Raw genomic sequence first — 26,557 nt, forward strand, 5'->3', positions numbered from 1 at the left:
CCAAAAATCTGATTTTTTTTTTGGAGATTTTCACCCAAAATAAATAATTTTTTTTTTTTTTTGAGGAACCTCACGGAGGTGGAACCCCAAAATCGAACTTTTTTTGGAGATTTTCACCCAAAATAAATAAATTTTTTTTTTGGAGGAACCTCACGGAGGTGGAACCCCAAAATCGAACTTTTTTTGGAGATTTTGCCTAAAATTTGGGGTTTTTTTTTTGGAAACCCCCCGGGATTTCACCTCGGGGCCGTTGGTTTTTAACCAAAATCGGCGTTTCTGAGGTGGGATTTGTGTCCCAGGTGTGCGGCCCCACCTGGCCCCAGGTGTGCGGGGTCAACGTCCACCTCAGCGGCTTCTGCGTCCGGCTGGACACGCGGCTGCGGCCGGTCCGGAGCCTGCCGGACACGCCCCCAGGTACCGAGTGACCAGCGGTCAGCCGGGGTCAGGGACACTGACCACTGTCCACCCAGGGGTCATCCGGGGTCAGCGACACTGACCACTGACCACTGACCACCCAGGGGTCAGCTGGGGTCATCTGGGGTCATCCGGGGTCAGGGACACTGACCACTGACCACTGTCCACCCAGGGGTCAGCTGGGGTCAGGGACACTGACCACTGACCACCCAGGGGTCATCTGTGGTCATCTATCTCCATGGACACTGACCACTGACCACTGTCCACCCTGTGGTCATCGTGGCCCTTTTGCCGGACGTCGAGAAGGCGGAACCCCAAAACTTTGGGGATTTTTTTGCGATTTCACCCCAAATTTGGGTCCCTCCCGCCCGCGGTCAGCGGTGGCCAGCGGTGGCCAGCAGTCAGTGGTGGTCAGCGGTCAGTGGTCAGCGGTGGCCAGTGGTCAGTGGCCAGTGGTCAGTGGTCAGTGGTGGTCAGTGGTCAGCGGTGGCCAGCAGTCAGCGGTGGTCAGTGGTCAGTGGTGGCCAGTGGTCAGTGGTCAGTGGTCAGCGGTGGTCAGTGGCCAGTGGTGGTCAGTGGTCAGTGGTCAGTGGTCAGTGGTCAGCGGTGGTCAGTGGTCAGCAGTGGTCAGTGGTCAGCGGTGGTCAGTGGCCAGTGGTCAGTGGTCAGTGGTGGCCAGTGGTCAGTGGTCAGCGGTCAGCGGTGGTCAGTGGTCAGCAGTGGTCAGTGGTCAGCAGTGGTCAGTGGTCAGTGGCCAGTGGTGGTCAGTGGTCAGTTGGTGGTCAGTGGTCAGTGGTGGCCAGCAGTCAGTGGTGGTCAGCGGTGGTCAGTGGCCAATGGTCAGTGGTCAGTGGTGGTCAGTGGTCAGTGGTCAGTGGTGGCCAGTGGTCAGTGGTCAGTGGTCAGCGGTGGTCAGTGGTCAGTGGCCAGTGGTCAGTGGTCAGCGGTGGTCAGTGGTCAGTGGTCAGTGGTCAGTGGTGGTCAGTGGTCAGTTGGTGGTCAGTGGTCAGTGGTCAGTGGTGGCCAGCTGTCAGCGGTGGTCAGTGGTCAGTTGTCAGCGGTCAGCGGTGGTCAGTGGTCAGCGGTGGTCAGTGGTCAGTGGCCAATGGTCAGTGGTCAGTGGTGGTCAGTGGTCAGTGGTCAGTGGTCAGTGGTCATTGGCCAGTGGTCAGTGGTCAGTGGTGGCCAGTGGTCAGTGGTCAGTGGTCAGTGGTCAGCAGTGGTCAGTGGTCAGTGGTCAGTGGTCAGCAGTGGTCAGTGGTCAGTGGCCAGTGGTGGTCAGTGGTCAGTGGTGGTCAGTGGTCAGTGGTGGCCAGCAGTCAGTGGTGGTCAGCGGTGGTCAGTGGCCAGTGGTCAGTGGTCAGCGGTGGTCAGTGCTGGTCAGTGGTCAGCGGTGGTCAGTGGTCAGTGGTGGCCAGTGGTCAGTGGTCAGTGGTCAGTGGTCAGCAGTCAGTGGTGGTCAGCAGTGGTCAGTGGTCAGCGGTGGTCAGTGCTGGTCAGTGGTCAGTGGTCAGTGGTCACTCGGGGCGCGGCCGTGTCCGCAGAGTGTCCCCAGCCCTCGATGGACATCGCCTTCCTCATGGACGGCTCGGGCAGCATCGACAGCCACGACTTCGGCACCATGAAGGCGTTCATCGGCGCCGTCATGCAGCGCTTCCGCGGCGCCGACGCGCAGGTAACGCACCTGGGCACACCTGGGGGCACCTGGGCACACCTGGGGGCACCTGGGGGCACCTGGGCACACCTGGGCACAGCTGGGGGCACCTGAGATACACCTGGGATACACCTGGGCACACTTGGGATACACCTGGGGGCACCTGGGCACGCCTGGGATACACCTGGATACACCTGGGCACACCTGGGCGCACCTGGGCACACCTGGGATACACCTGGGCACACCTGGGGGCACCTGGGCGCACCTGAGATACACCTGGGATACACCTGGGCACACCTGGGATACACCTGGGCACACCTGGGATACACCTGGGATACACCTGGGCACACCTGGATACACCTGGAATACACCTGGGCACACCTGGGCACACCTGGGGGCACCTGGGATACACCTGGGCACACCTGGGGGCACCTGGGATACACCTGGGCACACCTGGGCACACCTGAGATACACCTGGAATACACCTGGGCACACCTGGGATACACCTGGGCACACCTGGGGGCACCTGGGATACACCTGGGCACACCTGGGGGCACCTGGGATACACCTGGGACAGGTAACGCTCACCTGGCCAGGTGAGCACACCCGGGATGGGCGGTGACCGCCCAATGACCACTGGTCATCCTTGACCCCGAGCGCTGGCCACCCAACGGTCATCGGTCACCTCGGGTCCTGGATCTCCACTGACCCCGAGCGTTGGCCGCGCAGTGACCGCCGGTCATCGTCCATCTTGACCGCTCAGTGACCGGCGGTCATCTTGGGTCACTCACCTGCGCGGCCACTGACCGCTGCCCGCTGCCCCTGCTCATGGAACGATGACCGCCGGTGGCCGGGGCGTGTCCGAAGTGACCGCTGGGGTGGTCACTCGCTGTCCGTCTGTCCAGTTCTCCCTCAGTTCTCGGGTGAGATCAGAGGCCGGAGTGACCGCTGGGGTGGTCACTCGCTGTCCGTCTGTCCAGTTCTCCCTCACGCAGTTCTCACACAAGGTTGAAGGGCAGAGTGACCGCTGGGGTGGTCACTCGCTGTCCGTCTGTCCAGTTCTCCCTCACGCAGTTCTCGCACACGGTCCAAGACCACTTTGACTTCAACGAGTTCCGGAAGGTTCCGGACCCCTGGCGGCTCCTGGACGACGTCCGGCAACTGTCCAGCAGCACCCGCACGGCCACGGGAATCCGGCACGTCCTGTGAGTGACCGCTGACCGCTGACCCCGCTGAGCACTGACCCCGCTGACCACTGACCACTGACCCCGCTGACCACTGACCGCTGACCCTGCTGACCACTGACCACTGAGCATTGACACCACTGACCACTGACTGCTGACCCCGCTGACCACTGACCGCTGACCCCAGCCATGTCCAGCCCCACTGACCGCTGACCCCTGGCTGTATCCAAGCCCCTGCTGACCACTGACCATTCCCTTGGCCGTGTCCGGCCACACTGACCGCTGACCACTCCCCCGCCATGTCCGGCCTTGCTGACCACTGAACCTCCGTGCTTGCTGACCGCTGCCCTGCGGCCGCACTGACCGCTGCCCTCCGGCCTTGCTGACCACTGAACCTCCGGCCTTGCTGACCACTGAACCTCCGGCCTTGCTGACCGCTGCCCTGCGGCCGCGCTGACCGCTGACCTTTGACCCCAGGAGGCGGATGTTCAGGCCCGGCCGCGGGGCCCGGCCGGACGCCCGGCGCATCCTGATCGTGGTGACCGACGGCGAGAAGTTCGATGACCCCTTGGACTACCCGGCGGTCATCGCCGAGGCCGACGCCATGGCGGTCACTCGCTACGCCATCGGGGTCAGCGCCGACGGCGTCCGGCTGTCCGGCCGTGTCCGGCTGTCCGGCCGCGTCCACCATGTCCATCTGTCCGGCCGTGTCCGGCTGTCCGGCCGTGTCCATGTCCATCTGTCCATCCGTGTCCGGCTGTCCGGCCGTGTCCGGCTGTCCGGCCGTGTCCGGCTGTCCGGCCGCGTCCACCATGTCCGGCTGTCCGGCCGCGTCCACCATGTCCATCTGCCCGTCCGTGTCCACCATGTCCATCTGCCCGTCCACGTCCATCTCTCCTGTTTGTCTGTGTCCACCATGTCCATCTGTCCATCCATCCATGTCCAGCTGTGTCCATCTCCATCTCTCCTGTCCATCCGTGTCCACCATGTCCATCCATCCATGTCCAGCTGTCCGTCCGTGTCCATCTCTCCTGTTTGTCTGTGTCCGCCGTGTCCAGCTGTCCATCCATCCATGTCCAGCTGTCCATCCATGTCCATCTGTCCATCCATGTCCGCTGTGTCCATCTCCATCTCTCCTGTCCATCCGTGTCCACCGTGTCCACTTGTCCATCCGTGTCCACCTGTTTGTCTGTGTCCACCATGTCCAGCTGTCCATCCATCCATGTCCACCATGTCCAGTTGTCCATCCATGTCCATCCATCTCACCTGTCCGTGTCCACCTCACCTGTCCCACCTGCCCATCCATGTCCACCTGTCCATGTCCATCCATGTCCATCCCACCTGTCCATCCGTCTCCACCTCACCTGCCCATCCATGTCCACCTCACCTGTCCATCCATCTCCATCCCACCTGTCCATCGATCTCCATCCCACCTGTCCATGTCCACCTCACCTGTTCCACCTGTCCATCCATGTCCACCTGTCCATGTCCATCCATCTCCATCCATCTCACCTGTCCGTGTCCACCTCACCTGTCCGTGCCCGCCCGTTCCATCTCACCTGTCCCACCTGTCCATGTCCATCCCACCTGTCCATCCATCTCCATCCCACCTGTCCATCTCCATCCCACCTGTCCATCCATCTCCACCCCACCTGTCCATGTCCACCTCACCTGTCCCACCTGTCCATCCACGTCCACCTGTCCACGTCCATCCATCTCCATCCATCTCACCTGTCCATGTCCATCCATCTCCATCCCACCTGTCCATCCATGTCCATCCCACCTGTCCATGTCCACCTCACCTGTCCCACCCGTCCATCCACGTCCACCTGTCCATGTCCATCCATCTCCATCCCACCTGTCCATCCATATCCACCTCACCTGTCCATCCACATCCACCTGTCCATGTCCATCCATGTCCATCTCACCTGTCCATGTCCACCTCACCTGTCCCACCCGTCCATCCACATCCACCTGTCCATGTCTACCTCACCTGTTCCACCTGTCCATCCATCTCCACCTCACCTGTCCGTGCCCGCCTGTTCCATCTCACCCGTCCCACCCCACCTGTTCCATCTCACCTGTTCTGTCTCACCCGTCCCACCCCACCTGCGCATCCGCGGCCGTGCCCGCCTCACCCGTCTCCGCGTCTCACCTGGGCAGGTGGGCGGCGCCTTCGAGATCCCCAGGGCGCGCCAGGAGCTGCAGGTGATCGCGTCCAGCCCCGCCCAGGATCACCTGTTCCGCGTGGACAACTTCTCGGCGCTGGCCGGCATCCAGAGCCAGCTCCAGGAGAAGATCTTCGCCATCGAGGGTACCTGGGCACACCTGGGCACACCTGGGCACACTGGAGATACACCTGGGCACACCTGGAGCACACCTGGGCGCACCTGGGACACACCTGGGATACACCTGGGATACACCTGGGCACACCTGGGGGCACCTGGGATACACCTGGGCACACCTGAGATACACCTGGGCACACCTGGGCACACCTGGGGACAGCTGGGATACACCTGGGGGCACCTGGGCACACCTGAGATACACCTGGGCACACCTGGGGGCACCTGGGGACAGCTGGGATACACCTGGGCTCACCTGGGCACACCTGAGATACACCTGGGCACACCTGGGATACACCTGGGCACACCTGGGCACACCTGGGGGCACCTGGGATACACCTGGGCACACCTGAGATACACCTGGGCACACCTGGGGGCACCTGGGGACAGCTGGGATACACCTGGGCACACCTGGGATACACCTGGGCACACCTGGGCACACCTGAGATACACCTGGGCACACCTGGGGGCACCTGGGGACAGCTGGGATACACCTGGGCACACCTGGGGGCTTCTGGGCACTCACCTGGGCACACCTGGGGATGTTTTTTACACACCTGGGCACACGTGGGGGTACCTGGGGGGTACCTGGGCACACCTGGGCACACCTGGGCACACCTGTCCCTCACCTGGCCAGGCACGCACCCGTCCAACAGCTCGTCCTTCCAGCTGGAGATGGCGCAGGCCGGGATGAGCGCGACCCTGAGCCCGGTGAGTGACCACTGACCAACTGACCACTGACCAACTGACCACTGAGTGACCAACTGACCACTGAGTGACCGCTGAGTGACCACTGAGTGACCACTGAGTGACCACTGAGTGACCCTGAGTGACCCTGAGTGACCAACCGACCACTGAGTGACCACTGAGTGACCGCTGAGTGACCACTGACCACTGAGTGACCAACTGACCAACTGACCACTGAGTGACCGCTGAGTGACCCTGAGTGACCCTGAGTGACCAACTGACCAACTGACCACTGAGTGACCGCTGAGTGACCCTGAGTGACCCTGAGTGACCAACTGACCAACTGACCACTGAGTGACCAACTGGCCACTGAGTGACCGCTGAGTGACCCTGAGTGACCCTGAGTGACCAACTGACCAACTGACCACTGAGTGACCAACTGACCACTGAGTGACCGCTGAGTGACCACTGAGTGACCACTGAGTGACCGCTGACCACTGAGTGACCCAGAGTGACCACTGAGTGACCAACTGACCACTGAGTGACCGCTGAGTGACCACTGAGTGACCACTGACCACTGAGTGACCACTGAGTGACCGACCCCTGATTGACCCCCGGCTGACCCCTGACCCCTCCCCAGGCCGGCCCCGTCCTGGGCGCCGTCGGAGCTTTTGATTGGTCGGGAGGAGCGTTCGTCTACAGCGGGGGCGGGGCCACGCCCGAGTTCCTCAACGGCTCCGCCCCCAGCCCGGGCACACCTGGGGCACACCTGGAGGAGGCCAGGGACGCTTACCTGGGTAAGGGGAGCACCCGCACAGGTAAAATTCACCTGAAAATGCCCCCAAATTTCACCTCAAAAATCCCCAAAACTTACCCCAAAAAAATCCCAAAAAATTCACCTGAAAATCCCCAAATTTTACCTTAAAAATCCCCCAAAATTTACCCCAAAAAAATCCTCAAAATTCACCTGAAAATCCCCCAAAATTCACCTGAAAATCCCCCAAATTCACCTGAAAATCCTCAAAATTACCCCCAAAAAAATCCCAAAATTCACCTGAAAATCCTCAAAATTCACCTGAAAATCCCCCAAATTCACCTGAAAATCCTCAAAATCACCCCCAAAAAAATCCCAAAATTCACCTGAAAATCCTCAAAATTCACCTGAAAATTCCCCAAAATTCACCCGAAAATCCTCAAAATTTACCTGAAAAGCCTCAAAATTTACCTGAAAATCCTCAAAATTTATCTGAAAATTCCCCAAAAATTCACCTGAAAATCTCCCAAAAATTCACCTGAAAATCTCCCAAAAATTCACCTGAAAATCCCTCAAAATTCACCTGAAAATTCCCCCAAAACTCACCTGAAAATCCCCCCAAATTCACCTGAAAATCCTCAAAATTCACCTGAAATTCCCCCAAAAATTTACCTGAAAATTCCCAAAAAAATTCACCTGAAAATTCCCCAAAATCACCCCCCAAAAAATCCTCAAAATTTACCTGAAAATCCTCCAAAATTCACCTAAAAATCCCCAAATTTACGCCAAAAAAATCCCAAAAATTTCACCTGAAAATCCCTCAAAATTCACCTAAAAATCCCCCAAATTCACCTGAAAATCACCCCAAATTTATCTGAAAAATCCCCAAAATTTACCTGAAAATCCTCCAAAATTCACCTAAAAATCCCCAAATTTACGCCAAAAAAATCCCAAAAATTTCACCTGAAAATCCCCCAAATTCACCTGAAAATCCCCAAAATTCACCTGAAAATCCCCCAAATTCACCTGAAAATCCCCCAAATCCCCCCAAAAGTCCCCGCCCCCCCCAACCCCCGCTCACCTGTGCCACCTGCGCAGGGTACGCGGCCGCGCCCCTGAGCCTGGGGCACACCTGGGGCCTGGCCCTGGGAGCGCCCAGGTGGGGACACCTGGGCCAGGTGACGGTGCTGGAGAAGGGACACACCTGGAGGGTGCTGGGACGCGCCACGGGCACACAGGTGAGGGCGTGGCACACCTGGGAACAGGTGAGGGAAACACACCTGGGAACAGGTGAGGGAAACACACCTGGGACAGGTGAGGGTGTGACACGCCTGGGACAGGTGAGGGTGTGACACACCTGGGGACACAGGTGAGGGTGTGGCACACCTGGGACAGGTGAGGGAAACACACCTGGAGGGTGCTGGGACGCGCCACGGGCACACAGGTGAGGGCGTGGCACACCTGGGACAGGTGAGGGAAACACACCTGGGACAGGTGAGGGAAACACACCTGGAGGGTGCTGGGACACGCCACGGTCACACAGGTGAGGGCGTGGCACACCTGGGAACAGGTGAGGGCGTGGCACACCTGGGAACAGGTGAGGGAAACACACCTGGAGGGTGCTGGGACGCGCCACGGGCACACAGGTGAGGGCGTGGCACACCTGGGAACAGGTGAGGGAAACACACCTGGGACAGGTGAGGGTGTGACACGCCTGGGACAGGTGAGGTCACGCAAGGACCGGTGACGTCACCTGGATGGGGATTCTCACCTGAGACAGGTGGGGACAGCTGGGACAGGTAAGGGGGGACCTGGAGGTTCTCGCCTGTCCCACCTGCGTCAGCGGGGATCTCACCTGTGGGGTCTCACCTGTCCCACCTGGTGTCTCACCTGTCCCACCTGTGGGGTCTCACCTGTCCCACCTGTGGGGTCTCACCTGTCCCACCTGGTGTCTCACCTGTCCCACCTGTGGGGTCTCACCTGGTGTCCCACCTGTCTCTCTCTCTCTCCCCAGGTGGGCTCCTATTTCGGGGCGTCCCTGCTGGCCCTGGAGCCGTGCCCAGGTGAGCCGCGCCCAGGTGAGCCCCGCCCAGGTGAGCCCCGCCCAGGTGAGCCCCAGGTGCGGCTCCTGGTGGGGGCGCCCCTGTTCTACGGGGGGGGCAGCGGCGGCCGAGTGCACCTGTGCGAGATCCACGGGCAGGTGAGGCTGACACACCTGGGGGGGGACACACCTGGGCGGGTGAGACTGACACACCTGGGCAGGTAAACACACCTGGGGAGAGGGACACACCTGGGCAGGTGAGACTGACACACCTGGGGGGGGACACACCTGGGCAGGTAAACACACCTGGGGGGTGAGACTGACACACCTGGGGGGGGGGGGACACACCTTGGCAGGTGAGACTGACACACCTGGGGGGGGGGGGACTGACACACCTGGGCAGGTGAGACTGACACACCTGGGGGGGTGGGGCGCACACCTGGGGCACACCTGGGCAGGTGAGCACACCTGGGACACACCTGGGGGCCTCAGCTGGCCCTCACCTGTGTCCCCTGTCCCACCTGTCGATCTCACCTGTGTCACCTGTCCTATCCCACCTGTGGGACCTCACCTGTCCAATCTCACCTGTCCAACCTCACCTGTCCATGTCCCACCTGTCTCACCTGTCCAATCTCACCTGTCCCATCTCACCTGTCCAATCTCACCTGTCCATGTCTCACCTGTCTCACCTGTCCAACCCCACCTGTCCCAGGCGCCCCGCCTGCGCTGTCACCTGTCGCTCCGGGGCTCACCTGGGCACCCCCTCGGGCGCTTCGGGGCCAGCCTGGCCCAGCTGCCGCAGGTGGGCGGGGCCAGGTGTGCCCAGGTGGCCGTGGGGGCACCCCTGGAGGACGACGGGCGGGGAGCGGTGTACCTGTTCAGCAGCACACCTGCGGGCATCGACGGGAACGCACAGGTGAGGGCACGCCTGGGCACGCCTGGGATACACCTGGGATACACCTGGGATACACCTGGGGGCACCTGGGGGTACCTGCGGATACACCTGGGCACACCTGGGATACACCTGGGATACACCTGGGCACACCTGGGGGCACCTGGGGGTACCTGGGCACACCTGGGCACACCTGGGATACACCTGGGATACACCTGGGCACACCTGGGGGTACCTGGGGATACCTGGGCATACCTGGGCACACCTGGGGGTACCTGGGATACACCTGGGCACACCTGGGCACACCTGGGGGCACCTGGGGGTAGCTGGGATACACCTGGGATACACCTGGGCACACCTGGGGGTACCTGGGATACACCTGGGCACACCTGGGCACACCTGGGGGCACCTGGGGGTAGCTGGGATACACCTGGGATACACCTGGGCACACCTGGGGATACCTGGGATACACCTGGGATACACCTGGGGGTACCTGGGGATACCTGGGCACACCTGGATACACCTGGGGGTACCTGGGGATACCTGGGCACACCTGGGCACACCTGGGGATACCTGGGATAGGCGAGGGGACACCTGGGCACACCTGTGTGACCTCACCTGTCTCTCTCACCTGTCTCACCTGTCCATGTCTCACCTGTCTCTCACCTGTGTCTCACCTGTCTCTCACCTGTGTCTCTCACCTGTGTCCCACCTGTCCATGTCTCACCTGTCTCACCTGTCCATGTCTCACCTGTCCATGTCTCACCTGTCCATGTCTCACCTGTCCATGTCTCACCTGTGTCTCACCTGTGTCTCACCTGTCTCTCACCTGTGTCTCTCACCTGTGTCCCACCTGTCCATGTCTCACCTGTCTCACCTGTCCATGTCTCACCTGTCCATGTCTCACCTGTCCATGTCTCACCTGTCCATGTCTCACCGGTCCATGTCTCACCTGTGTCTCACCTGTGTCTCACCTGTGTCTCACCTGTCCCAGCGCGTCGCCGGCTCCCTGTTCCCGTCCCAGCCGCGCTTTTTCGGCCAATCGCTGAGCGGGGGGCGGGACCTGAGCGGGGATCACCTGCCCGACCTGGCCGTGGGCGCGCGGGGACAGGTGCTGCTGCTCAGGTGGGTAAAGGTGACCCAAAAATACCGAAAATAACCAAAAAAATCCCGAAATCCCCCTGAAAATAACCAAAACTCACCTGGGCCAGGTGCTGCTGCTCAGGTGGGTAAAGGTGACCCAAAAATACCGAAAATAACCCAAAAATTCACCTGAAAATACCCGAAACGCACCTGGGCCAGGTGCGGCTGCTCAGGTGGGTGCAGGTGACCCAAAAATACTGAAAATAACCCAAAAATTCACCCCGAAACGCACCTGGGCCAGGTGCTGCTGCTCAGGTGAGTACAGGTAACCAAAATAACCCAAAAATACCGAAAATAACCCAAAAATTCACCCCGAAACGCACCTGGGCCAGGTGCGGCTGCTCAGGTGAGTACAGGTAACCAAAATAACCCAAAAACACCGAAAATAACCCAAAAATTCACCCCGAAACTCACCTGGGCCAGGTGCTGCTGCTCAGGTGAGTACAGGTAACCAAAATAACCCAAAAATACCGAAAATAACCCAAAAATTCACCCCGAAACTCACCTGGGCCAGGTGCTGCTGCTCAGGTGGGTGCAGGTGACCCAAATTACCCAAAAATAACCAAAAAACATCCCACAATCCCCCTGAAAATACCCAAAACTCACCTGGGCCAGGTGCTGCTGCTCAGGTGGGTGCAGGTGACCCAAAACCACCTGAAATTCACCCAAAATCACCTAAAAAAAAAAAAACCAAAAATTCCCCAAAACTCCACCCCGAACCTCACCTGGGCCAGGTGCGGCTGCTCAGGTGACCCCAGGCGTGACCCCAGGCGTGACCCCAGGCGTGACCTTTGACCCCCCAGGTCGCCGCCGCTGCTGCGGGTGCGGCTCCGCGTGACCTTTGACCCCCAGGTGATCCCGGCGCGGGAGTGCCCCGAGGGGGCGGAGCTTCGGGAGCCGCTGGGCGTGGCCAACGTCTGCTTCCGGGTCACCAAGGAGACGGGCGACGGCCTGGGTGAGAGCGAGCCCCGAAATCGCCAAAATTCACCCCAAAACTCACCCGAGCCCCGAAATCCCCAAAACTCACCCCAAAATTCACCCCAAAACTCACCTGAACTCACCTGAACTCACCTGAGCCCCGAAATCCCCAAAAGTCACCCCAAAATTCACCCAAGCCCCGAAATCCCCAAAATTCACCCCAAAACTCACCTGAGACTTGAAATCCCCAAAACTCACCCCAAAATTCACCTGAACTCACCTGAGCCCCGAAATCCCCAAAACTCACCCCAAAATTCACCCCAAAAATTCACCTGGACCCCAAAACTCCTCACCTGAGCCCCAAAATCCACACCTGGAAAACCCAAATTGCCAAAAAATCCCCCAAACCCCCCCACCCAAAAAAACCCCGGATCTGCCCCAAAATCCCCAATTTCCCCGATTTTTCACCAAATCCTCGCAAAATCCCCCCAAAAATTTCCCGTTTTTCCCCCCAAAATCCTCCGGATTTCCCCCCAAAATTCTCCCTAAATTTCCTAAACTTCCCCCCAAAGTTCCTCCCAAATTTTCCCCGAATTTGCCCCAAATCTTCGCCCAACTTTTCCCAATATTCCCCCCCCCAAAAATCCCAAATTTTGCCCCAATTTCACCCAAAATCCCCACCCCACAAAATCCCCAAAAATCCCAATTTTCGCCCCAAATTTCCCCCAAAATCCCCCCAATTTTCCCCAATATTTTTCCCCCAAAACTCCCCAATTTTTCACCTAATTTTTTCCCCCTAAAACCCCCGAATCTTTTCGCCCAAAATCGCCGTTTTTTCGCCAATTTTTCACCTAATTTTTCCCCTAAAACCCCCGAATTTTTTCACCCAAAATCGCCATTTTTTGCCCAATTTTTCACCTGTATTTTCCCCCTAAAACCCCTGAATTTTTTCGCCCAAAATCGCCATTTTTTTGCCCAATTTTTCACCTGTATTTTCCCCCTAAAACCCCTGAATTTTTTCGCCCAAAATCGCCATTTTTTTGCCCAATTTTTCACCTGTATTTTTCCCCTAAAACCCCCGAATCTTTTCGCCCAAAATCGCCGTTTTTTCGCCCAATTTTTCACCTAATTTTTCCCCTAAAACCCCCGAATTTTTTCACCCAAAATCGCCATTTTTTGCCCAATTTTTCACCTGTATTTTCCCCCTAAAACCCCCGAATTTTTTCGCCCAAAATCGCCATTTTTTGCCCAATTTTTCACCTGTATTTTCCCCCTAAAACCCCCGAATTTTTTCGCCCAAAATTGCCGGTTTTTTTCCCAATTTTTCACCTAATTTTCCCCCCTAAAACCCCCGAATCTTTTCGCCCAAAATCGCCATTTTTTCGCCCAATTTTCACCCGATTTTCCCCAAATTTTCACCCTGAAAACCTCAATTTTCCCGTTTTTCCCAAACTGCCGCTTTTTCGCCCCAAAGGCGCCGTCTCGGCCTCGCTGTGGTTCCGGGCCGAGCTGGACCCCGGGCGCGCGCGCGTCCGCGCCGATTTTGGGGCGGAAAACGCCGAAAACGGGAGCCTGAGCGTGGGGGAGGGGCAGCACTGCCGGAGCCTCCAGATCTTCTACAAGGTGCGGGAATTTCGGGGAAAATTCCGGGCATTTTGGGAAAAAATCGGGGTTTTGGGGCGAATTCCGGGGATTTTGGGAAAATCGGGGTTTTGGGGCGAATTCCGGGGATTTTGGGGGGAAAAAATTGGGGAAATTTGGGGCGAAAATTGGGAAAAATGGTAAATTTGGGGGGGGGGAAATTGGGGGATTTTGGGGAGATTTGGGGGGAATTTTGGGGAGGGGAAATTTGGGGGGATTTTGGGGGATTTTTGGGAGGATAAAAAACGGGGAGATGTTGGGGAAAATTTTGGGGGGATTCTGGGGAAAATTTGGGAGGATTCGGGGGGGGAAAATTGGGGGGGGATTTGGGGGTGAATCGGGGGGAAAATTGGAAAAAAAATCGTGGCAAAATTTGGGGGAAAAAAAAAACAAAAGTCAATTTTGGGTGGAAAACTGGGGGTTTTTTGTTTGGTTTTTTTGGGGTTTTTTTGTTGGTTTTTTTTTTTCGTTTTAGGCTCCCAAAATCGGGATTTTTTTCACTTTAAAATTTTGCTCTTTTTTTTTAATTTTGGGGCGTTTGCGGGGGTCCCAGGGGTGCCCCCAGGACACGCTGACCCCGCTGAGCCTCAGGGTGACCCTGGGCGGCCGCGGGGACCCCCTGGAGGCGGCCGGGGGGCTCCGGCCACAGCTCGGCCCCGGCTCCGACACCGCCGTCACCGCCACGGTCAGCAAAAACGGGGCAAAATCCGGGGGTTTGGGGAAAATTGGGGAAAATGGGGAAAAAACAGGGGAAAAATTGGGGAAAAAACGGGGAAAAAATGGGGAAAATTGGGGTTTTTGGGGGGGCTCCGGCCACAGCTCGGACACGGCTCGGACACTGCGGTCACCGTCACGGTCAGGAAAAACGGGGCAAAATCGGGGGGTTTGGGAAAATTGGGGAAAAATGGGGAAAAATGGGGAAAAAATGGGGAATAAACGGGGAAAAAATGGGGAAAAAATGGGGGAAAAATGGGGAAAAAATGGGGAAAAAATGGGGGAAAAATGGGGAAAAAATGGGGGGAAAAAATGGGGAAAATTGGGGAAAAAATGGAGGAAAAATGGGGAAAAATGGGGAAAAAATTGGGGAAAAAAATGGGGAAAATTGGGGTTTTGGGGGGGCTCTGGCCACAGCTCGGACACCGCCGTCACCGCCATGGTCAGCAAAAACGGGGCAAAATCCGGGGGTTTGGGGAAAATTGGGGAAAATGGGGAAAAATGGGGAAAAAACGGGGAAAAAATGGGGAAAAAACGGGGAAAATTGGGGTTTTGGGGGGGCTCCGGCCACAGCTCGGACACAGCTCGGACACCGCCGTCACCGCCACGGTCAGCAAAAACGGGGCAAAATCCGGGGGTTTGGGAAAATTGGGGAAAAATGGGGAAAAATGGGGAAAAATGGGGAAAAAATGGGGAAAAAATGGGGAAAATTGGGGGGTTTGGGGGGTGCTGGGGGTGGTGGGGGAGGAAAATGTAAAAACAGCCCCAAAACAGCCCAAAAATGCCCTAAAACAGCGCCCCAAAATAAGTCCCAAATTTAGCCCAAAAATGCCCTAAAACAGCCCCCCAAAAGAGCCCCAAAACAGTGACAAATAGCCCCAAAAACAGCAGCCAAAAAGTCCCAAAAAATCCCCCAAAATCACAAAAAAATTCCCCCCCCCAAAAAAAATCCCCCAAAATCAGAAAAAAACCCCAAAAAATCCCCCAAAATCCAAAAAAAACCCCCAAAAAATCCCCCCAAACCCCAAAATGGCCCCAATTTGCCCCAAATGGCCGCAGCTGCCGTTCGAGCACGACTGCGGCGCCGACAACGCCTGCCAGGACCTGCTGGAGCTGCAGCTCAGCTTCTCGGGGTGAGGGGATTGGGGGAAATTGGGGAAAAACTGGGAAAAATTTGGGAAAAAATCGGGAAAAAACTGGGGAAAAGTTGGGGAAAATTTGGGAAAAAATTGGGGAAAAAATGGGAAAAATTGGGGAATTTTTGGGGGGATTTTGGGGGAGTTTTAAGGGTTTTATTTGGATTTTTGTGGGGGATTTTGGGGATTTTTTTTAAATTTGGTTTTTGGGGAAAATATGGGGGGAAATATGGGGAAAAATTGGGGGGGAAATTTGGGAAAAAAATTAGGGATTTTGGAGGTTTTTTTATGGATTTTGTGGGGGGGATTTCGGGAAAATTAGGGGATTTTTTAATTTGGTTTTTGGGGGGATTTGGGGAAAATTCGGGAAAAAAATTGGGAAAAAATTGGGGGATGTTGGGAAGATTTGGGGGGATTTTTGGGGCTGTTTTGGGGTTTTAATTTGGATTTTTGTGGGGGATTTTGGGAAAATTTGGGGGGAATTTAGGGGAAAAATTGAGAAAATCTGAGGAGTTTTGGAGGATTTTTTGGGGTGTTTTTTGGGGTTTTTATTTGGTATTTTTGGGGGGGATTTTTTTTCCAGTTTCAGGGGAATTTTGCGGGGGTTTTGGGGGAACTTTAGTGGGATTTTTCTGTATTCTTGGGGTATTTTAGAGGATATTCTGTGGGGATTTTGGGGATATTTTGAGGGGGTTTTTGGGGATTTTGGGGATATTTTGTGGGCATTTTTGGGGATTTTGAGGGGGTATTTTAGGGGCTATTTTGGGGATATTTTGTGGGGTTTTTTGGGGATTTTGAGGGGGTATTTTAGGGGCTATTTTGGGGATATTTTGTGGGGATTTTTGGGGATTTTGGGGATATTTTGTGGGTATTTTTGGGGATTTTGAGGGGGTATTTTAGGGGCTATTTTGGGGAAATATTTGGGATATTTTCTGATAAATTTCCATGTTTTCGGGGGTATTTTTGCGGGGTTTTTTTGGGGATTTTTTTGCCGAGCGGCCTCGCCCTGCCCGCAGGCCGGGGGTGCTGCTGGTGGGGGAGGGGGACGCGCTGGAGCTGACGGTGACGGTGACCAACGGCGGCGAGAGCTCCTTCGGCCCCGGCGTCACCCTGCGGCACCCGGCCCCGCTCAGCTACAGGAAGGTGCAGATGCTCCAGGTAACCCCAAAAACCAGCCCAAAAATACCCCAGAAATACCCCAAAATAGCCCCAGAAACACCCCCAAAACACCCCAAAAATACCCCCAAAAATAGCCCTGAAATACCCCAAAATATCCCCAGAAACACCCCCAAAACACCCCAAAAATACCCCCAAAAATACCCCAGAAATACCCCAAAATATCCCCAGAAACACCCCCAAAACACCCCAAAAATACCCCCAAAAATAGCCCTGAAATACCCCAAAATATCCCCAGAAACACCCCCAAAACACCCCAAAAATACCCCCAAAAATAGCCCTGAAATACCCCAAAATATCCCCAGAAACACCCCCAAAACACCCCAAAAATACCCCCAAAAATACCCCAGAAATACCCCAAAATATCCCCAGAAACACCCCCAAAACACCCCAAAAATACCCCCAAAAATAGCCCTGAAATACCCCAAAATATCCCCAGAAACACCCCCAAAACACCCCAAAAATACCCCCAAAAATAGCCCTGAAATACCCCAAAATATCCCCAGAAACACCCCCAAAACACCCCAAAAACATCCCCAAAAATAGCCCTGAAATACCCCAGAAATACCCCCAAAACAGCCCAAAAATATCCCCAAAAAGAGCCCTGAAATACCCCAGAAACACCCCAAAATATCCCCAGTACATCCCAGTATATCCCAGTTCACCCCAGTTTACCCCAGTATATCCCAGTTTAACCCAGTTCACCCCAGTTTATCCCAGTTTACCCCAGTTTATCCCAGTTTACCCCAGTTTACCCCAGTACACCCCAGTCTATCCCAGTACACCCCAGTATATCCCAGTTCACCCCAGTCTATCCCAGTCCATCCCAGTCTATCCCAGTTTATCCCAGTTCACCCCAGTTCACCCCAGTTTATCCCAGTTTATCCCAGTTTACCCCAGTTCACCCCAGTTTACCCCAGTATATCCCAGTTCACCCCAGTCTATCCCAGCCCATCCCAGTCTATCCCAGTTTACCCCAGTACATCCCAGTTTACCCCAGTTTATCCCAGTTTAACCCAGTTTACCCCAGTATATCCCAGTATAAACCAGTACATCCCAATCTATCCCAGTTCACCCCAGTTCACCCCAGTTCACCCCAGTTTACCCCAGTACATCCCAGTTTATCCCAGTTCACCCCAGTCTATCCCAGTTTAACCCAGTTTACCCCAGTATATCCCAGTATAAACCAGTACACCCCAGTATATCCCAGTACACCCCAGTTTACCCCAGTATATCCCAGTTCACCCCAGTCTATCCCAGTTTATCCCAGTCTATCCCAGTTTATCCCAGTTCACCCCAGTTCACCCCAGTCCATCCCAGTCCGTCCCAGTCTATCCCAGTACCCCCCCGTTCACCCCAGTATATCCCAGTCATCCCAGTTTATCCCAGTTTACCCCAGTTTATCCCAGTCTATCCCAGTTCACCCCAGTCCATCCCAGTCCGTCCCAGTCCATCCCAGTCCATCCCAGTCCATCCCAGTCCATCCCAGTCCGTCCCAGTTTAACCCTTCCCGTCCCAGCCCCGCGGTTCCGTTCGCTGCCACTCGGAGCCCCCCGAGGGGCGGGGCCGGCGCTCGCTGTGCCAGGTGCAGCCCCCGGTGCTCAGGGCGGGGGCGCAGGTGAGTCTGTGACGTCACCGGTCTGTGTGTCACACCTGTGTCACCTGTATGTGTCACACCTGTGCCAGGTGCAGCCCCCGGTGCTCAGGGCGGGGGCGCAGGTGAGTCTGTGACGTCACCGGTCTGTGTGTCACACCTGTGTCACCTGTATGTGTCACACCTGTGCCAGGTGCAGCCCCCGGTGCTCAGGGCGGGGGCGCAGGTGAGTCTGTGACGTCACCGGTCTGTGTGTCACACCTGTGTCACCTGTATGTGTCACACCTGTGTGACGTCATCGGTCTGTGTGTCACACCTGTGTCACCTGTATGTGTCACACCTGTGCCAGGTGCAGCCCCCGGTGCTCAGGGCGGGGGCGCAGGTGAGTCTGTGACGTCATCGCTGTCACCTGTGTGACGTCATCGGTCTGTGTGTCACACCTGTGTGACGTCATCGGTCTGTGTGTCGCACCTGTGTGACGTCAGCAGCGTCACACCTGTGTCACACCTGTGTCGCCGTCACCTGTGCGACGTCATCAGTGTGCGTCACACCTGTGTGACGTCGCTGGTGCCACACCTGCGTCACCCGTTTGTCCCTCACCTGTCCCTCACCTGTCCCAGGTGAGTTTCCGGCTCACCCTGGACGTGCCCCCGGACGCCGAACTCGGGGAGACGCTGCAGGTGACGGCGCAGAGCCACAGGTGAGGGGACACGGACACGCGGGGGCACAGGGACACGTCAGGTGGGACAGGTGAGAGGGGACAGGTGAGATTGGACAGGTGAGATATGGACAGGTGAGATATGGACACGTGAGGGGACATGGACAGGTGGGGGTACAGGGACACGTGAGGTGGGACAGGTGAGATCAGACAGGTGAGGGGACATGGACAGGTGAGGGGACAGGTGAGATTGGACAGGTGAGATATGGACAGGTGAGATATGGACACGTGAGGGGACATGGACAGGTGAGGGGACAGGGACACGTGAGGTGGGACAGGTGAGAGGGGACAGGTGAGATATGGACAGGTGAGGGGACAGGGACAGGTGAGGGGACAGGTGAGATCAGACAGGTGAGATATGGACAGGTGAGATATGGACACGTGAGGGGACATGGACAGGTGAGGGCACAGGGACACGTGAAGTGGGACAGGTGAGAGGGGACAGGTGAGATATGGACAGGTGAGGGGACAGGGACAGGTGAGGGGACAGGTGAGATCAGACAGGTGAGATATGGACACGTGAGGGGACAGGTGACAGTGCAGAGCCACAGGTGAGACACGGACAGGTGAGATGGGACAGGGACAGGTGACACAGCTGAGTGACGGACGGGTGAGACAGGACAGGTGAGACAGGTGAGACACAGACAGGCGGGGGGCACAGGTGGGACAGGTGAGGGACAGGTGAGGGGACAGGTGGCACAGGTGACACACAGACAGGCGGGGGGGACAGGTGGCACAGGTGAGAACAGGTGAGACAGGCGAGGGCATACATGTGGGACAGGTGAGGGGACAGGTGGGACAGCTGAGGTCACACAGGTGGGACAGCTGAGCCCAGGTGATGTCACCCAGGTGACCCCGCCCAGCTGACCCCGCCCCTTTCCCCCCTCAGCACCAATGGCGACGCGGGTGGGCGGAGCCAGAGCGCGACCATCCCGGTCAGGTACCAGGTGTTCCTGGTGATTGACAGGTGAGCCCGGGGGCGGGGGCACCCGGGGTGTCACACCCGTGTGACGTCATCGGGGGCCGCACCTGGGGGTGTCACCTGGGGGACGTCACCTGCGTGACGTCACCCGTCTCACCTGCGTGACGTCACCCGTCCCTCACCTGTCGGGCAGCGCCGCCGACTCCTCGCGTTACCTGAACGTCACCGCCGGGGGGGCCCCTCCCCCCCCCGCCCCCGTCAGCCACCACTACCAGGTGAGCGCACCTGGGTGACGTCATCGGTGTGACGTCATCGCCGCGGTGACGTCATCGGCGTGACGTCATCGGCGTGACGTCACCGCACGCTCCCCCCCCCCCCCCCCCCCGCAGGTGAAGGTGCTGGGGCGCCGCCCCCTCGCGGCCGACATCACCTTCCGGGTGCCGTCACACCTGGGCCAGGTGCGGCTCTGGGAGAGCCTGGCGGTCACGCCCGAGCAGGTAACGGCGCACGGACCCAAAACCGCCCGAAACGGAGCCAGAAATGGACCCAAAAATCACCCAAAAATCACCCAAAATCCCCCAAAACAGACCCAGAAATGGACCCAAAAATCGCCCAAAAATCGCCCAAAAATGGATCCAAAAATGGCCCAAAAATGACCCAATATCCCCCAAAATGGACCCAAAAATGGACCCAAAATGGACCCAAAAATCACCCAAAAATGGATCCAAAAATGACCCAAAAATGGACCCAAAAATGACCCAAAATGGACCCAAAAATGGACCCAAAATCACTGAAAATGAACCCAAAATTGGACCCAAAAATCACCCAAAAATCACCCCAAAATGGACCCAAAAATGGACCCAAAACTCCCCCAAAAATGGACCCAAAATCCCTGAAAATGGACCCAGAAATGGACCCAGAAATCACCAAAAATTGAGCCAAAAAACGCCCCAAAAATGACCCAAAAATTGACGCAAAAATCCCCCAAAAATGACCCAAAAATGGACCCAAAATTGCCAAAAAATGACCCCAAAATCCCCCAAAAATGGACCCAAAAATCACCCCAAAATGGACCCAAAATTGCTGAAAATGGGCCCAAAAAGGGATCCAAAATGGACCCAAAAATGTCCCAAAAATAGACCCAAAATGGACCCAAAAATGCCCCAAAAAATGACCCAAAATCACCGAAAATGGCCCCAAAAATTGCCCCAAAACGGCCCCAAAACTATCCCCAAAAACGTCCCAAAAAATCCTCACAAATTGCCCCAAAAAATGGCCCAAAAATGTCCAAAAACCGCCTAAAATTGCCCCCAAAAAAACCCCCGAAACAAGGCTTCAAAACGTCCCCGAATTCCCCAAAGTTGCTCAAAAAATGTCCCCAAAATGGCCCCAAAATCCCCCCAAATTAACCCAAAAATGCCCCAAATTCCCGAAATTCCCGAACTCTGCTGAATTTGCCCCAAATCGCGCCAGGAGGAGCCGCGGTGCCGGGAGGGCCCCGAGGAGCCGGGGGAGGGCCCCGAGCGCCCCCTGCTGGTGAGTGCGGAAAACCGGGAAAATCCCCAAAACCGGGAAAATCCCGAAAATCGGGAAAATCCCCAAAATCCCAAAAACCAGGAAAATCCCGAAAATCGGGAAAATCCTGAAAATCGGGAAAATCCCAAAACCGGGGAAATCCCAAAACCGGGAAAATCCCAAAATTGGGAAAATCCCCAAAACCGGGAAAATCCCAAAATTGGGAAAATCCCCAAAACCGGGAAAATCCCCAAAATCGGGAAAATCCCAAAATTGGGAAAATCCCCAAAACCGGGAAAATCCCCAAAATCGGGAAAATCCCAAAATTGGGAAAATCCCAAAAACCGGGAAAATCCCGAAAACTGGGAAAATCCCAAAAAACGGGAAAATCCCGAAAATCCCAAAAACCAGGAAAATCCCCAAACCGGCAAAATCCCAAAAATCCCGAAAACTGGGAAAATCCCAAAATCAGGAAAACCCCGAAAATCCCCAAAACCGGGAAAATCCTGAAAACCGGGAAAATCCCGAAAACCGGGGAAATCCCAAAAATCGGGAAAATCCCCAAAACCGGGAAAATCCCCAAAACCGGGAAAATCCCAAAAACCGGGAAAATCCCAAAAATCCCTAAAACTGGGAAAATCCCGAAAATCGGGAAAATCCCCAAAACTGGGAAAATCCCGAAAACTGGGAAAATTACCACAAAAAATGGGAAAACTCCCCTCCCAAAATTGTGAATTTTTTCCCCAAAATTGTGATTTTTTTTCCCCCAAAATTGCGATTTTTTTCCCAAAATTGTGAATTTTTTCCCCAAAATTGCGGATTTTTTTCCCCAAATTGTGATTTTTCCCCCAAACTGTGCTTCCCCCCCAGCGCTGCCCCGGCGCCCCCTGCCGGACGTTCCTGTGCTCGCTGCCCCCCCTGGAGCCGCCGCGCACCTGGGGGTTCCACCTGCGAGGGAACATGGAGCTGGGCTGGGTGACACAGGTGAGACTGGCACACCTGGGCACACCTGAGATACCCAAAATACACCCAAACACACCTGGGGGTTCCACCTGCGAGGGAACATGGAGCTGGGCTGGGTACGGCAGGTGAGACTGGCACACCTGGGCACACCTGGGCACACCTGGGCACACCTGAGATACCCAAACACACCCAAAATGTACCCAAAATACACCCAAACACACCTGGGGGTTCCACCTGCGAGGGAACATGGAGCTGGGCTGGGTGACACAGGTGAGACTGGCACACCTGGGCACACCTGGGCACACCTGGGCACACAAAATGTACCCAAAATACACCCAAACACACCTGGGGGTTCCACCTGCGAGGGAACATGGAGCTGGGCTGGGTACGGCAGGTGAGACTGGCACACCTGGGCACACCTGGGCACACCTGGGCACACCTGAGATACCCAAACACACCTGGGGGTTCCACCTGCAAGGGGAGATGGAGCTGGGATGGGTGAGACAGGTGAGACTGGCACACCTGGGCACACCTGGGCACACCTGAGATACCCAAACACACCTGGGGGTTCCACCTGTGAGGGAAAATGGACCTGGACTGGGTACGGCAGGTGAGACTGGCACACCTGGGCACACCTGGGCACACCTGGGCACCCAAAATATACCCAAAGTACACCTGGGCACACCTGGGGTACACTTGGGGGGTACTTGGGCACACCTGGGGGCACAGGGACACACCTGGGCACACCTGGGCACACCTGGAGGGTACCTGGGGGGCACCTGGGCACACCCAAAACACACCGGGGCACACCTGGGCATACTTGGGCGCACCTGGACACTCCCGGTGGCACCTGTGCCCACCTGTGCCCACCTGTGCCCTCACCTGTGCTCACCTGTGCCCACCTGCGCAGATGCCCTGGCCCAAGGTTCACCTGCAGAGCTCGGCCCGGGTGAGCTTCGACCAGAGAAGGTTCCAGAACACCTGGGGGGGCACCGAGCTGCAGGTGAGACACGGGGGGGGGGCTCAGACACACCTGGGCACACCTGGGCACACCTGGCACAGGTGTTCCTCACCAACCTCTGGGGTTCCCAGTTCATTTTTGGGTTTCCTGACCCATTTTTGGGGTTCCCAGTTCATTTTTGGGGTCCCTGACCCATTTTTGGGGTCCCTGACCCGTTTTGGGGTTCCCAATTCATTTTTTGGGGCTCCTGGTTCAGTTTTTGGGGTCCCTGGTTAATTTTTTGGGGTTTTCGATCAATATTTTGGGGTCCCCGGTTCATTTTTGGGGTTCCCGGTTCATTTTTGGGGTTCCCGGTTCATTTTTTGGGGTTTCTGAGCCATTTTTGGGGTTCCCAGTGCATTTTTGGGGTCTCTGCTTCGTTTTTTTGGGTCCCTGACCCATTTTTGGGGTTCCCGGTTCATTGTCAGAGTTCCCAGTTCATTTTTTGGGTTTTCTGACCCATTTTTGGGGTTCCCAGTGCATTTTTGGGGTCCCTGACCCGTTTTCGGGGTTCCCGGTTCATTTTCTGGGGTTTCTGACCCGTTTTTGTGGTTCCTGGTTCATTTTTGGGGTTCCCAGTTCATTTTTGGAGTTTCTGACCCATTTTTGGGGTTCCCGGTTCATTTTCAGGGTCCCTGGTTCATTTTTTGGGGTTCCCGGTTCAATATTGGGGTTTCTGACCCATTTTTGGGGTCCCTGACCCATTTTGGGGGTCCCTGATCCATTTTTTGGGGTCCCCGGTTCATTTTTTGGGGTCCCTGACCCATTTTTGGTGTCCCCGGTTCATTTTTTGGGGTCCCGGGTTCATTTGGGGCTCTCTGCCCCGCGCAGGTGCGGACGGAGCTGGAGCGGGTGCAGACCCCGAACCCCCTCCCCGTCATTCTGGGGGCGTCGCTGGGGGGGCTCCTCCTGCTGGCCCTGGTGGCGCTCGGCCTCCACAAGGTGCGGAAAATCCCAATTTTCACCCCAAAACCCGCCCCAAAGCTGCGCCCGGCCGCCCCAAAATCCCTCGGATTCCCCCCCAAAAAATCCCCACAAAATCCCCACAAATTCCCCGAAATTTGCCCTCGAAAGTCTCATAAAATGCCCCAAAAATTCCCGCAAAACTTCACCCCAAAATCTGCGTTAACCCGCCCGAAAGCCCTCTCGAAAAAAAATCCCTTAAAAGTCGTCCAAAAATCTCCACGAGATTCACCCAAAATTCCCTGAAAATGTCCCTAAAATTCCTCAAAACAATCCCAAAAATCCCCCTAAAAATCCTCCTAAAAATCCCCCCAAAATTCCCAGGAAAACATCCCTAAAATTCCCTGAAATCCCCCCAAAAATCTCCAAAAAAATTCCCTGAAAATATCCCTAAAATTCCTCAAAACAATCCCAAAAATCCCCCTAAAAATCCTCCTAAAAATCCCCCCAAAATTCCCAGAAAAACATCCCTAAAATTCCCCGAAATCCCCCCAAAAATCTCCAAAAAAAAAAACCCTGAAAATATCCCTAAAATTCCCAAAAATCATCCCAAAAATCCCCCTAAAATTCCCAGAAAAATATCCCTAAAATTCCCCAAAATCCCCCCAAAAATCTCCAAAAAAATTCCCTGAAAATATCCCTAAAATTCCCTGAAATCCCCCCAAAAATCTCCAAAAAAAAATCCCTAAAAATATCCCTAAAATTCCCAAAAATCATCCCAAAAATCCCCCTAAAAATCCCCCAAAATCATCCAAAAAAAATCCTCAAAAAAAAATCCCCCCAAATTCCCCAAAAATTTCTACAAAATCCCAAGAAAATTCTCCCCCAAATTTGCCAAACTCTCCCCAAATAACTCCCAAAATTCTCCCCAAAAAAATTCCCAAAAAATCTCCCAGAATTGCCCCCAAAATTCTCCCAAAATTTCCCTCCCAAAATCCATCAAAAATCCCCCCCAAAATCCATCCCCCAAAAATCCCCCAAATTCCCCCAAAATGCATCAAAAATTTCCCCAAAAAAAATCCTCAAAAAAACCCCCAAAAATCCCCCCAAAATTTCCACAAAAGTCCCTAAAAAATCCCTCAAAATTCCTACAAAATGGCCCCCCAAAATTCCCCTTTTTTATTTTAATTTTTGGGGGGTTTGGGGGGTTTTTTTGGGGCTGAGTAATTGATTTTAATTTTATTTTTATTTTTATTTTTTCAGGTGGGGTTCTTCAAGCGTCGCTACAAGGAAATGCTGGAGGGGAACGAAACCGAAACCCCCGGGGACCCCCCCGGGGACCCCCAGGGCCCCAATTAACCCAAAAGTCATTAAAAATAAATCACAAATTCATTAAACTAATCGTTAAAAATTCATCGCAAAAGGCACTTCAAAAACTCAATAAAAATTCCTTCAAAATTCCTTCAAAATTCCTTCAAAATTCATTTAAAAATCCGTTAAAAAAAAAAATCAAAATTTCGTTTAAAAACCCCCTCTAAAAACCACAACTAATAATTAAAGTTTTTATTGAAAGCTGATTATAATAAAGGAATTAAAATGCATTAAAATTTCAGAAGCTTATTAAAATGTTCTTTGGGATTTTTTTTTTTTAATTTATTTGGGATTTATTCGGGATTTATTTGGGGATTTATTTTGAAATCATTCCGGATTTTTTTTTTAATTTATTTGGAATTTTTGGGGGATTTTTTGGGATTTATTTGGGAATTTTATTTGGGATTTATTCGGAATTTATTTGGGAATTTTAATTGGGAATTTTATTTGGGATTTATTTGGGAACACTTTAAAATATTTTGGGCATTTTTGGGGATTTATTGGGGTATTTTTTGGGAATTTTAATTGGAAATTAATTGGGAATTATTTGGGAATTTGGGGGAGGGGTTTTGGGAACGGACCCCAAAATTGCTCCAAAATCCACCCCAAATCCAGCCCAAAAATCCCGAATTTTACCACAAATTTCACCCCAAACCCCCAAATTTCATCCCAAACTCCCGAACTTGCCCCGAAAATCCCGAATTTCCCCCAAATTTCACCTCAAAAACCCCAGATTTCCCCTCAAAATCCGACATTTACCCAAACCCACCCCAAAATTTACCCCGAAAATCCCAAATTCCCCCAAAAAATCCCCAAAACGCCCCAACATTTACCTCAAAAAAGCCAAATTTGCCTCAAAAAAGCCAAATTTACCT

General features: G+C 54.7%; 1 protein-coding gene across 1 annotated transcript in view; it reads left to right on the forward strand.

Annotated features, from left to right (window-relative positions):
* The window catches only part of LOC131570676 (integrin alpha-X-like), a 33,594-nt gene extending 7,814 nt beyond the window's left edge, over window positions 1–25,780 (forward strand). The window contains exons 5-30 of the mRNA XM_058823048.1: window positions 300–414; window positions 1,959–2,089; window positions 3,128–3,273; window positions 3,730–3,883; window positions 5,416–5,566; window positions 6,232–6,305; window positions 6,922–7,078; window positions 8,134–8,273; window positions 9,050–9,235; window positions 9,789–9,992; window positions 10,963–11,093; window positions 11,915–12,066; window positions 13,504–13,652; window positions 14,224–14,355; window positions 15,444–15,517; window positions 16,537–16,678; window positions 18,216–18,314; window positions 18,911–18,990; window positions 19,898–19,975; window positions 20,124–20,205; window positions 20,320–20,427; window positions 21,404–21,466; window positions 22,316–22,429; window positions 23,319–23,411; window positions 24,240–24,350; window positions 25,575–25,780. Coding sequence (XP_058679031.1) covers window positions 300–414; window positions 1,959–2,089; window positions 3,128–3,273; window positions 3,730–3,883; window positions 5,416–5,566; window positions 6,232–6,305; window positions 6,922–7,078; window positions 8,134–8,273; window positions 9,050–9,235; window positions 9,789–9,992; window positions 10,963–11,093; window positions 11,915–12,066; window positions 13,504–13,652; window positions 14,224–14,355; window positions 15,444–15,517; window positions 16,537–16,678; window positions 18,216–18,314; window positions 18,911–18,990; window positions 19,898–19,975; window positions 20,124–20,205; window positions 20,320–20,427; window positions 21,404–21,466; window positions 22,316–22,429; window positions 23,319–23,411; window positions 24,240–24,350; window positions 25,575–25,670 — 3,162 coding nt within the window. The 3' untranslated portion in view covers window positions 25,671–25,780. The remainder of the gene's footprint in view (window positions 1–299; window positions 415–1,958; window positions 2,090–3,127; window positions 3,274–3,729; window positions 3,884–5,415; window positions 5,567–6,231; window positions 6,306–6,921; window positions 7,079–8,133; window positions 8,274–9,049; window positions 9,236–9,788; window positions 9,993–10,962; window positions 11,094–11,914; window positions 12,067–13,503; window positions 13,653–14,223; window positions 14,356–15,443; window positions 15,518–16,536; window positions 16,679–18,215; window positions 18,315–18,910; window positions 18,991–19,897; window positions 19,976–20,123; window positions 20,206–20,319; window positions 20,428–21,403; window positions 21,467–22,315; window positions 22,430–23,318; window positions 23,412–24,239; window positions 24,351–25,574) is intronic.
* Window positions 25,781–26,557: the final 777 nt, after the last annotated feature.

Source organism: Ammospiza caudacuta, chromosome 37 (assembly GCF_027887145.1).
Source record: "Ammospiza caudacuta isolate bAmmCau1 chromosome 37, bAmmCau1.pri, whole genome shotgun sequence".
In the NCBI taxonomy this organism is placed as follows: Eukaryota; Metazoa; Chordata; class Aves; order Passeriformes; family Passerellidae; genus Ammospiza; species Ammospiza caudacuta.